Source organism: Oncorhynchus masou, chromosome 24, assembly GCF_036934945.1.
Source record: "Oncorhynchus masou masou isolate Uvic2021 chromosome 24, UVic_Omas_1.1, whole genome shotgun sequence".
NCBI classification, from domain to species: Eukaryota; Metazoa; Chordata; class Actinopteri; order Salmoniformes; family Salmonidae; genus Oncorhynchus; species Oncorhynchus masou.
Window position 1 is genome coordinate 43,098,279 of NC_088235.1, and position 13,432 is coordinate 43,111,710.

The following is a 13,432-nucleotide window of genomic DNA, read 5'->3' on the forward strand; positions in this document are numbered from 1 at the left end:
GTGCGGGCAGATGGCAGACATCGTGCATGGCAAAATACGTCCCAGTTCTTCCGTGGCCTGCACACTCAGACATGCCACCCATTGAGCATGTTTGGAACTCTCTGGATCGACAGTGTGTTCTAGTTCCCGCCAATATCCAGCAACTTCGCACAACCATGGAAGAGTGGGAAAACATTCCACAGGCCACAATCAACAGCCTGATCAACTCTGTGAAGATGTGCATGAGACAAATGGTGGTCACACCAGATACTGCATTTCTGATCAATGTCCCTACTGTGGCCAACAGATTCATATCTGTATTCCTAGTCATGTGAAATCCATAGATTATGGCCTCATTTCAATTGACATGTCACTCACGAAAATCTTTGAAATAGTTACATTTATATTTGCACACCTTGATAGGGGTTTAACATGCCAGACTGTAGTCAATGACGAGGCAAACAATCGTTGTTTGATGGAATTTGAAATATAGAGCACAAAACATTATGGACACCTGATCTATCCATGTCAGACTTACCAGGTGAAAGCTATGATCCTGTATTGATGTCACTTGTTAAATCCACTTCAAATCAGTGTAGATGAAGGGGAGGAGCCAGGTTAAAGAAGGATTTTTAAGCCTTGTGAAATTAATTGTATGCCATTCAGAGGGTGAATGGGCAAGACTAGATTTAAGTGCCAAGAACTGCAACGCTGCTGGGTATTTCAAGCTTAAGTGTCCCATGAGTGTCAAGAATGGACAACCACCCAAAGGACATCCAGCAAACTTGACACAAATGTGGGAAACACCATGGAGCCAGCTTCCCTGTGAAAGCCTTTGACACCTTGTCAAGTCCATGCCTCAACAAATACAGGCTGTTCTGAAGGCAAAAGGGGGTGCCACTCAATATTAGGAAGGTGTTCCTAATGTTTAGTATACTCAGTGTATATGCAAGACCTCCCAAGGCCAGAGAAGTTCAGCTCTCAATAAAAGCCAGGAGTTGGTTTCTGGAGTTCAAAGACTTTATTGAAAAGTTAAACATACACGTAACAACCTTCCAGGTTTCCGGTGATCTCGTTCTCAGTCAGCCAAGTGACCAGAAGCTACTGGGATAGCATTGACACTGAACTTGACTTAGTGTACACCACACCAAAGCCGGACAGTATCCAGGCAGTTTGGCTTTACTGTGAACCTTATTAAACCCTCCCATAGTAGTCTGCAGCAAAGTAGAAAAACAAAAGAAAGCCTGCCAGGTCAGCCAAGAATGAAAGGTTTTAACCCCAACATAGAATCTGTTTCAAGCCACCCAAAATCTGCTCAGTTTAAGCGAGGGCTTCATCATGTACACTGTTGATATAACATCTCAAATCCCAATGGCTGACTGACAGATCATAACAGTACAACACAGCTTTAACCTCGTCCTCCTGTTCCTTGGAAGGAAAAACAAAAAGGCGTATGATGATATTTAAATAGTAGGGGAGCCTAGTGCAGTGAATAACACAGTTATAAATGAGATGTGTTCAGACAAGATATTAGATGATTGGTTGGAAATGGTCAAATCAGAATTGTATGACCAAACCCAACCGCTGTGTTTAACCAATCTGATGTCTCACCAAATAAAAATACTTCAGAGATGTACATAGAAGCCACGTGACCAACTAGCTACATGGGAGGAGAACAATGTGGTGTATTTTATTGTCATGGCCAAGTTGGAAAGATGCAATGAGAAGGTGTATAAATTATTGACCCACTGAAAGTGTCTGATGGAAACGGCAAAGAAAACATTTACAACAAAGAATGACGGGGTAGTGTTTTTTTCTAGTTGTAGCCTCTGAACAAATCCCTTCCATTCATGATATACCCCCTTGCTGGTTTGAGTTGGAAATTTTAAGGGCAGATACTGCTGATATTCTCTCGTTTCCTTCACCGCAAGGAGAGTTTAGGCCTCCAGTTCCAACCCCAGACCCAGCTTGTGGCCTCCAGTGTTGATGCCCTTACCATCTACCAGGGCAGAGAGGGTGAGTTTCACACCTGCAACAGGAGAGAGGTGTCAGGGGTCACATTCAGGATGACAGTAAAGAAAATAGGTGTCAGCTAGGGATGGAAATTAAGCAAGCCATAGGGTAGTACTTTCAGACAGATGTGCAGAACTACTGAAAATCCTAAAGTTCCATCCCCGGTGTCAACATTGCAGATATAAAATCTCCTATAGAACACATGATTTCCTATTTTTAAAATGAGATACTTGCTGAGATAATCAGCGATCAATTCGTTGGAATCTCCCCTTTAAACAGCATGCATGATTGCAGTCGCTGGGAATATCTAGTCGCTAGCCCCCTCTCTCTATTGGCCAACCGTCGCTCCTTTCATTGAAAATGACTGGTTGCCGGTAGCTCGTTTGCGGATGATCTCACCATGTGCGAGTCCTCAGTAAAATATGAACATCTTTAAAATCCATTTGTGCAGTACAGTGCACTTATAGAAACATTCCTACTTCCCTCCATATAATGTACAGCATTGTCCAATGAATTTATATTGCAGACAGTACTGTATGAGAGTCATTAAGAGCTTAGGTTGAGAAGCAGATACTGGTTTGTGAACAACCCTTCAAAATCGCAGATTAGGCTATTTCAGCAACACCTGTTGCTGACAGGTATATAGAAATTGAGCACACCCATACAATCTCCACAGACAAAACACTGGCAGTAGAATGTCCTTACTGAAGAGCTGTGACTTTCAATGTGGCACCATCATAGGATAGCACCTTTCCAACAAGTCAGTTCGTCAAATGTCTGCCCCGCCCCAGTCAACTGCAAGTGCTGTTATTGTGAAGTCAAAGCGTCTAGAAACAACAACGGCTTAGCCGCAAAGTGGTAGGCCACAGAAGCTCACAGAACAGGACAGCAGAGTGCTGAAGTGCGTACAAATCGTCAGTCGCAACACTCAGAGTTCCAAACTGCCTTTGGAAGCATTATCACCACAAGAACTGTTTGTCTGGAACTTAATGAAATGTATTTGCTTGGCCGAGCAGTCGCACACAAGCCTTAAGATCATCATGCGCAATGCCAATCGTCGGCTGAAGTGGTGTAAAACTCAGCACCATTGGACTCTGGAGCAGTGGAAACACGTTCTCTGGCGTGATAATCACACTTCACCATCTGGCAGTTCGACAGACAAATCTGGGATTGGCAGATGCCAGGAGAACGCTACCTGCCCCAATGCATAGAGCCAAGTGTAAAGTTTGGGGGAGGATTAATGGCCTGTGGCTGTTCTTCATGGTTTGTGCTAGGGCCCTGTGGTTCCAGTGAAGGGAGATCTTGATGCTACACTAGACGATGACATTCTAGACGATTCTGTGCTTCCAACTTTGTAGCAACAATTTGGGGAAGGCCCTTTCCCGATTTCAGCATGACAATGCCCCATGTGCACAAAGCGAGGTCCATACAGAAATGGTTTGTCGAGATCGGTGTGGAAGAACTTGACTGGCCTGCACACAGCCCTGACCTCAACCCCAGCGAACACCTTTGGGATGAATTGGAATGCGGACTGAGGTCAGGCCCAACATCTGTGCCTGACCTAACTAATACTTGTGGCTGAATGGAAGCAAGTCCCCGGAGCAATGTTCCAACATCTAGTGGAAAGCCTCACCAGAAGAGTGGAGGCTGTTATAGCAGCAAGGGGGATGGGACCAACTCCATGTTAATGTCCTTGATTTCGGAATGAGATGTTTGATGAGCAGGTGTCCACATACTTTTGGTCATGTAGTGTATTATGAAGTGTGGGTTGGCCCTCAGCTCATAAAAGCAGTGAGCTACAGAGAATGGTTTAATACACAAGTATTAATTAAAAGTGGTCCTCTTAAGTGCTGTCCCTACATATGTACTTGAACAGTGAAGCTAAAACACTTTTCATTTGGCTCTATACTCCAACATTTGGGACTTGAAATCAAATGTTTTATGTGAGGTGATAGTACAGAATGTCACTTTTTATTACATATCCATTTTACCGGTTAGAAATTAAAGCACTTTATGCATCTAGTCCCTCCATTTAAAGTAGTCATAAGTACTTGGACAAATTTGCATAGTATATTCAATTTATTCATAAGCTTAGTATTTGGGCCCATAATCCGAGCACGCAACGACAAAGCTTATGACACTACAAATTTCTATGCATTTGCAGGGTAACCCAGTCCCCAGAGTGACTTAATAAACCCTCTCGCATAATATTGAGGTCTACTCAGGAATTCAGCATTCCGTTATCTTGCCAAACCCCTCATCACATTTCTGGATAGCGGAGGTTGACTTTACAGGTCTGATGGGAGTTTAACATTTCAGTAATGCTATTGGTCAACAACTCAGATGTTATTTAAAGGTCTTGGATTCATTGTGCCTTCTCGTTTTTGTTCCTGATCCACACTGGTGAGATATACACTCTCCCATGAGCTACTGGCCATGGCACAAGCTATTGTTTCTTTGTCCCACTCCCTCTCTGATCATGCTTAGAATAATGCTTTGTAACTGAAGTTTGCCTTTTATTTGATTTCAATCATTTAACAAAGTAATTAAATACATCTATATTTAGAATTCCATTTTCAGACCTTTGATTGCTATAAGTCAACTGTAGTCTCTTGCATATTTTTAAATCTTACAGTCAGATAACATTTTAAATAGGCTGATTGCATAGTCTTATCATGGGTCACATGAAGAATATACAATATCATGCACATATCAAATATTACCCCAATACACAGTTTGTGCCCAATATAAATGAATAGTAAATAATGTAGTGTGTCATTTGAGTCACTTTTATTGTAAATAAGAATATAATATGAAACAAAAAAATCTCTTGCTTAAATAGATAGATTTTGATGGGGATTTATTATGCACTTAGATTTCCGCAGGACGCAGACACCGACTTTAGGGTGTTAAAGTCCTAACATCAGAACTAAAGGAACAACCTGTGCTGTGAACTTTATTCTAGTGACAGCTGATAAAATAACCTTTAGAAACACCAATAAGATAACTATTATAATTATCCTTAAAACAAGATGTCTTACCTGGTCTCAGCGTCTGGGTATAGCCAACACCGACAAGGCTGTTGTTGTTCACTTTAGCCTGAAAAGACCAAATTAATTGATTAACTTAAAATCCAAAGGCAGATAACAACAGCAGTCAGAAATGTACTTAGCATCTCTGATATTTCAGAGCCAGACAATGTAGAGGGGTGTAGAAGATATTTCTTGCATGTGTTCTTAGGATACAAAGGACACAGTCTAAAAAAAACAATTGACAATGCTTTTCAGTCCTGGACTAGGCTACATGTGTCTGAAACTGGCACAAAGAGTAACTCGTGCTCAGTACTTACACTGATGGAGGCGCTCTTGTCCAGCTGGTATTTGGCTGCAATGCCAAAGTTTGTGCTGTTGCTGCCGGCAGTCCAGGCAAGGTTGACCGCCGTCTCCAGCACGGGGCTCACCTTCTGGTAGATGGAGCCGCCAAACTGTGCACCGTCGTTACTGTAACACAAGAAAGGGGAGAAGATTTGAGAGAGAACTGCGCAGTCTTTACAGTAACAATAACCAGGGAGAGGAATGATAAGAGGGTATTTCTCTGTAGACAAGTTTGAAATAAAGCCCTTTCCTCTGCCCTCATATGCAGTTTGTTGGGCCTGACATATTGAGCACTGTATAGGGGCTTTGGTTCAATCATTGGATATTGGGCGGCAGGGTAGCCTAGTGGTTAGAGCGTTGGACTATTAACCGGAAGGTTGTAAGTTCAAACCCCCGAGCTGACAAGGTACAAATCTGTCGTTCTGCCCCTGAACAAGCAGTTAACCCACTGTTCCTAGGCCGTCATTGAAAATAAGAATTTGTTCTTAACTGACTTGCCTGGTTAAATAAAGGTAAAATAAAAATATTCAATGATTATCATTTCCAAGTTGAACCATCACCATATTGCCTACAGTTCTCTCCATTCACCCATGTCAGCATAATTCTTTTTGTTTTGTTTTGAGTTTTACAATTGAATGTAATTGGTAATGCATGTACACAGCAGAGCACTGGAAATTCAGAACATTTTAAATAGAAAGGCATGATAAACTCATGTATGCCCTCAATTACACGTTGGTGTGCAGCTGGAAGTCCCCGGTCTTGTATCCCACAGCGAAGTTGTTCTGGGTCATCTTAGACTTGGCCGTGTCAAAAGTCATCTGGTAGCCGGCGAGCCAGCCCTCGTAACCCACGACGGCCGCCCCGTGGATAGTGGGGCCAGCAAAGTCAAAGTCGACATCACAGCCCAGGTTGACAAACTCGCGCTTGTAGGCGGTCTTGACTTTGCCGCTCTTCTTGCTGTTGGAAAGGAAAACAGTTTTGGTTAACCATAGCCTACAGCCTGAACTATAATATTTTGAATGAACAGCTAAACAGCTCAGGCTTAATATAGCCAGTCTGAGGGAAATGTAGCAACCGTAACATATTATGAATGCAATTGGGACAAACCAAGAGATGAAAAACATCACTCCAGTAGTAATTCACCTATACACATGTTCATAATCAATAGTCCACAAGCAATAACAATTCAGAGCCACATCTTTCTGGAACATTACACAAGCCAACAAGGCTTACAGTAGGTGCACCAACACACACAACAAATCAGACTTCATGAGCCTCTTGTGCTAATGTTACATGACACCAAGCAATTAGTTCTAAACTAATAGCCTGGCCAGCATGAAGCTGAGAAACTAGCCATCTGTGGGTTGAGGTTACCCCCAGACACCAATCTTGAGTCAGTTTTGCATGGTCTGTACTAATGGTTAAGTTTAGGATAAAGGAAGCGGATCCTAGATCTGTACCTAGGGGAAACTCATCCCACGGAGCTCAGTGGACATGAAGTGACTCATGGAGGAATAAGGATATGAATGGGCACTTCAGGCTAACGTTGGACCAAATCATGGTTTCAGCGGCATAAAAAAAATCTAGTTTAGTAAAATGGCAGTGCACATTAATGCGACCAATAAAACATACAAGTTGGATAGCGAAGTCAATGGGTTGCTAAATGTGTCCAAATGGTCACAGTTTGGAGGCCCTGCTAGGAGAATAAAGTATATTAAAATAAAAGCACAAAAACAGTAACACAATCCATGGCTTGGATGTGATTGAAATAATACTACACAGATGAGTGCCATTTCAGGCTAAAGTTTATTTGACTGACCAGTCACCTCCTCTGAGGACTGCGCACCCCAGATCATGTTACGTTCATGTAAGGACACCAGGTGCTGGACTGACTCTTCTGGACTAGCTACATGTTCATACGATCAGCACCCATAGATCCCTTAAGTACTAGAACTAGTCCTCTGCATTGAACTTGTACATTACTAATCATACCCAGTGTTTGGTGAGAAGGTTGTGTCGAATGTCAGCTTCAGACCCTTGGCAATCTAGAGGGAACCAGAACAGAAAGTTGGAAAAAGACTGGCAGTTAATTTGAACAATACATATTGCATATTAATTATTTGTTTGAATCACCTTTTATTGTGTCAAGGCTATCATGACACTCCATAGACATTTTGTTGTGTAAGGCTAACCCATTTTCTTCCAAAAATAATGTTTTGTTGAATCCGAACCTGGTCTTCAACGGTGATCTCTGTTCCCAGGGTGTTGTCAGTGTTCCACTTCTCTGTGAAGGTCAGGCCATACTCAGACCTCTTGTATTTGGTTTCAAGACTACCTGCCACCTTGCTGGTGTCCGTGTTTGAGGAGCCAGCTGTTTTGAACTCCTGTATAAGATTTGTAAAAAGATTCAAATCAGGATATGAACAAAAACTTGTATAATTATCTGAAAGCTCCTGGGTTTTTATCATCAAGGAGTGTATTTAACTATACTGCTGTCAAGTTCCCAGGGTTGTAAATTCAAATTACCTTCCATTACACAATTACTGCAATCATAAACATATCTAAACTTTTACATATGGTAGAGTAGATACAATTAATTTTCAAAGTACACAAATGATTATTAGAAAGAAAATAAGTAAACTTACCACTCCGCTGTCAGACTTGGTCTTCACATCAAGCTTCACCAGGCCAAACCCTTTAGGGGGAAAAGCAAAGTTCTTATGAATTAAAACCTATTTCGCAACCCTTGCATTGTTCAAATTCATCCTCGGACAGTTACACCATATGACATTTTCACCCTTTGATATGCCAAAACTGTAAACATATCATGCCGTGTGATAATTGATCCGGTGCCAAATAGGGGAGAACATGTAGTAATGTGCTGTAAGAAGATTTTTTGCATATGTTTTTTACACATCTAAAATATTTTCCTTGGACACAAAAATAACATGGCACGACAACAGCTTACATATAGAAGGAGCACCCGCCCAGCCTTCCTATTGGTTTAGCATGCCTCTAACAAAGCCACCCTATTGGTTATTCTTGTTCTTACACAAGGTGTTCAATACAACCAAATCAATGACCAGTATAGCCTATTCCAGAGTGAAAGGTACAGTACCATAGCCTTTGTTGAAGATATCCTTGGCAGATTTGCCAAGGTCACCATATGATGGAGGCACTGCCATTACACCTGCAGCAGAAAAAAAAGCATATATTACACAGTCAGAGTATATTTTAGTTTACAAAATGCCTGTGCAAGGGTGCGTAGTTCAGAAAACAATGTTTCTTTTGAGTCTATAAGCATAGCTACTCATCCAAAACAGCTAGTCATCCTTTGGGATAATGTTTATTTTCCCCCAACTGAAGGGCGTGGTTGCCTGTCTGTATAAGAGCCAACTCTATCAGCCCAGAGCATGGGTTCCCTTGCAGATGCTGGATATGATAAGTGGCCTGTCTGTCTGCATCTGTATAGCTCTGCATGGCCAACTTACTTAAACTGACGCTAGGCCATAACTCCGTGACTCACTCAGTCAAGGCCAGGTGGAGGAAAATAAAACAATTCCAGAAAGAGTGGATCTGGGAAGGGCTCCACTCTCCAGCCAAGTACTGTCTCCTACCCAGTCTGTCCCATTAATCAATAAATAACTGGGTATGGTGCAACTCAGAGACTCCATTACTAATCTCCTAGAACAGTCTCTAGGACAGACCGTTGTAGGTGGGTCTTTCCGTTACAAGACCACGCAGTCATTCCTGGTTCATGTGAGGCCTCATCTTTGAGTGAGGGTATAGCATACGGTATACTGTAAGAAAGGGGGTGTTTGTGTAGTGAATCTATTTTTGACATCCTGTGGTTGTCATAACAGCTGAATCAGTTTGGATGAAACAAGTTGACATTGTCACCACACGGTTACAATATGGTTCAGGAATGCCTGGTGTTCCACACTAACAGTGTCATGTATTCATTCACCTGTCACTACACACTTTTCAGAAGTGACAAGCATAAAACCTATAAAATGTATGCGTTAATTAAGCAATTCGACATATGCCATTCAGCAGAGCCAGCTGAGTGGTAGCTAGTTAGCCAGCTAAGGTTAACAGATAGCGAGGCTGTACTTTCAAGTTCCAGTTCTGTATCTAACGTGAGCTAAGGTGGCTGGCTAGCTAGCAAGCTAATGATATGGAAAATATAATGGTATGCCAATTATGGCAACTGTAATGACAAACGTCATACTGAGCAAAGGTCGGCAAGGTTAACTGAGGGAAGCCATTGATATATTCAACCCATCCTATTGCTATCTAGTGTTGCTGTATCGAGTTAGCTGGCGTAGAAGCGCGTGTCAAAGTTCTGAGATATATTCTTTATGCTGGACAATAAAACAATGTACATATTCCTTGTGCATTTTGTGTACAGACATGTTTAAGTTGTATCAACACCTTAAAAATAGTCTGCCATGCACAAGTAGCTATGTAACCTGCTGTACGTCCCCATTGCCAGGCATGCATTGCATGCCAAGGAAGCTAACTAACTAGCTACAGCTAACGTAGCGGTCAGACGAGTTGGCTAGCTAGCGTTACTGTTACAAAATGGAAGTTATCTAGCTAACTCACAGTTAGCTACTCCAAGTAACAAAGTAATCCAGTTTAATTTGTAGTCTTAATTTCACACACATGTGCACTGGACATGAGTTGTCCGCTACAGTACTCGTAGCATAGCTCAATAGCTAGCTTATGCTAACCGGCTAGCTAGCTAGGAACATTCAGCGATAGCATGTCATGTAGTACTCGGGCAAGCGTGGTCATAAACTGCGACAAATATATAGTTTGGCTAGTTCATCTACAGTAAAATCCAGTTCAGTTGCTTCACTTACCGGTAAAATGCGGGACTATAGGTCAACTAAAGTGACTTTATTCAGATGTTTGTGGCGCCGCTGTAGATTTCGCCGGTTGGACTGGAGTGTAGGACGAATTGAAGGAGACTGCAAGGAATGACGTCCACAGCATTTCAAACATGCGAAGGACCCCTCCTTGAAACATGTTCACCTGTCTTAACATACTTGCAGATTCATGACAAAATAATTACAAAATGAACAAAAGTAAAATGCATTTTTTTTAGCTGTAAATATTGAATATTTTTGTATTATCTTTACTATAGAATCATCCATTTCCGGGTGTAACTTGTCATTGACAACTATATTTGATCGTGTGGAGTAGGTCATGGGTCATGTGGAGTACGATCACGAGAATGAGAAAGGCACTGAAGGAGTCATCCGTACATATCCGACTGGTGTTAGACTTTATTGACTTCTGATCTAATCTTCAAATCTATTTTTATCTTAGACTTGTATAAAGCCTTCGATACAGTGGAACATGAGTTTCTATTTCTTAAGCAAGGTTGACAATTTTGCCTTACCTCTTCCTGCTTGCAACCCAACTTTTTACAAGTTGTATTATATCCAACGATACACAGTTGAAGTCGGAAGGTTACATACACTTTGGTTGGAGTCATTGAAACTCGTTTTTCTACCACTCCACAAATTTCGTGTTAACAAACAATAGTTTTGGCAAGTCGGTTAGGACATCTACTTTGTGCATGACACAAGTAATTTTTCCAACAATTGTTTACAGACAGATTATTTCACTTATAATTCCCTGTATCACAATACCAGTGGGTCAGAAGTTTACATACACTAAATCGACTGTGCCTTTAAACAGCTTGGAAAATTCCAGAAAATGATGTCATGGTTTTAGAAGCTTCTGTTAGGCTAATTGACATCATTTGAGTCAATTGGAGGTGCACCTGTGGATGTATTTCAAGGCCTACCTTCAAACTCAATACCTCTTTGCTTGACATCATGTGAAAATCAAAAGAAATCAGCCAAGACTTCAGAAATAAAAATGTAGACCCTCACAAGTTTGGTTCATCCTTGGGAGCCATTTCCAAATGCCTGAAGGCACCACGTTCATCTGTACAAACAATAGCACACAAGTATAAACCCCCTTGGGATCACATAGCCATCATACCGCTCAGGAAGGAGACGCGTTCTGTCTCCTAGAGATGAATGTACTTTGGTGCAAAAAGTGCAAATCAACCCCAGAAAAACAGCAAAGGACCTTGTGAAGATGCTGGAGGAAACAGGTACAAAAGTATCTATATCCACAGTAAAACGAGTCCTATATCGACATAACCTGAAAGGCCACTCAGCAAGGAAGAAGCCACTGCTCCAAAACCACCATAAAAAAGCCAGACTACGGTTTGCAATTGCACATGGGGACAAAGATCGTACTTTTTGGAGAACTGTCCTCTGGTTTGATGAAGCAAAAATAGAACTGTTTGGCCATAATGACTATCGTTATGTTTGGAGGAAAAAAGGGGAGGCTTGCAAGCCGAAGAATAACATCCCAACCGTGACGCACGGGTGTGGCAGCATCATGTTGTGGGGGTGCTTTGCTGCAGGAGGGACTGGTGCACTTCACAAAATAAATGGCATCATGAGGGAAGACTATTATGTGGATATATTGAAGCAACATCTCAAGACATCAGTCAGGAAGTTAGTTTGGTCACAAATGGGTCTTCCAAATGGACAATGACCCCAAGCATACGTCCAAAGTTGCGGCAAAATGGCTTAAGGACAACAAAGTCAAGGTATTGGAGTGGCCATCACAAAGCCCTGACCTCAATCCTATAGAACATTTGTGGGCGGAACTGAAAAAGCGTGTGAGAGCAAGGAGGCCTACAAACCTGACTCAGTTACTCCAACTCTGTCAGGAGGAATGGGCCAAAATTCACCCAACTTATTGTGGGAAGCTTGTGGAAGGCTACCTGAAATGTTTGACCCAAGTTAAAAAATTTAAAGGCAATGCTACCAAATACTAATTGAGTGTTTGTAAACTTCTGACCACTGGGAATGTGATGAAAGAAATAAAAGCTGAAATAAATCACTCTCTCTATTATTATTCTGACATTATTCACATTCTTAAAATAAAGTGGTGATCCTAACGGACCTAATACAGGGAATTTTTTACTAGGAATATATTTCAGGAATTGTGAAAAACTGAGTTTAAATGAATTTGGCTAAGGTGTATGTAAACCTTCCAGACTTCAACTGTACAAGGGATCTCTATTGCTGACAGACATTACCATAAATCATCTTGCAGATGATACCACCCTCTTTTTGAAAGATGCTGACCAGATTCCTAAAGCAGTCGATGTGGTAAATATATTTTCCAAAGCATCTGGTCTTTGCCTAAACCTTAAAGTGTGAATTGTTTGCTGTAAAAGACTATGTGATACCCTCTATCTGCAATATTGCAGTCAAGGAAAAAAATAACATACCTTGGGATTACCATATCTAAGGATCAACAGGAAAGATGATCATTAAATTGCAAAAATATTTTTGAAAAAAAAAATAAAAAAAATAGTTGAACCATTGGTTGCAGAGGGATTTATCCTTGAAAGGTTGAGTATTGTTGTCTAGAACAAAAGGTATCTCCAGACTTACGTACGCAGCCCAGTCCCTACACCTTGACAACTTGACAACAAAATAGGTAAAGCGGTTGACCAGATGCTTTTTATCTGGAAAAATCATACACGTTATATTAGGAAATCTGTCATTATTATCACATATGAATATGGTGTTCTCAATTTTTTGATTTTTTGATTTTGAAAAATACTTTTAAGATAAATTGGGCTAAACATTTCTTAAAGAATCCAACTTCAATTTGGAATTTCATCCCCATTATATCTTCTCACGTTTTGGTGGCTTCAATTAGTACTCTTAGCGTGGTCATTAACATATAAACATGTTTTTTCTCCACATAGGTAGGCTATTTCATTTGGAACAATGAGGATATTCTGTATAGAAACAAGTCTTTAAGTACTGGTTTAATAATCATATCCTGCTGGTGAGTCAACTTTTTAATTTAGAAGGATTATTACTCAATTAGGATTAATTTTTATCACGTTACAATATCCCTGTTACACCTAGACGTTCGCCGTAGTCTTTGATGCTATTCCATCTGGAACTCTCATGTTGTTTAGAGGTGTCAACAGACACCTTCTTGAGCAA

The 13,432-nt window shown here is 41.1% G+C and overlaps 1 protein-coding gene across 1 annotated transcript; it reads right to left on the reverse strand.

Moving 5' to 3' along the window:
- Nucleotides 1–981: 981 nt before the first annotated feature.
- vdac2 (voltage-dependent anion channel 2) lies at nucleotides 982–10,371 on the reverse strand. Its single transcript, XM_064933990.1, has 9 exons — nucleotides 10,235–10,371; nucleotides 8,485–8,556; nucleotides 8,012–8,061; nucleotides 7,598–7,750; nucleotides 7,359–7,411; nucleotides 6,096–6,323; nucleotides 5,342–5,492; nucleotides 5,034–5,091; nucleotides 982–2,008 (listed from the first exon to the last, which is right to left on the reverse strand). Exons 2-9 carry the CDS (start codon nucleotides 8,549–8,551, stop codon nucleotides 1,917–1,919), a joined length of 852 nt encoding a protein of 283 aa, XP_064790062.1. The 5' UTR covers nucleotides 8,552–8,556; nucleotides 10,235–10,371; the 3' UTR covers nucleotides 982–1,916.
- Nucleotides 10,372–13,432: the final 3,061 nt, after the last annotated feature.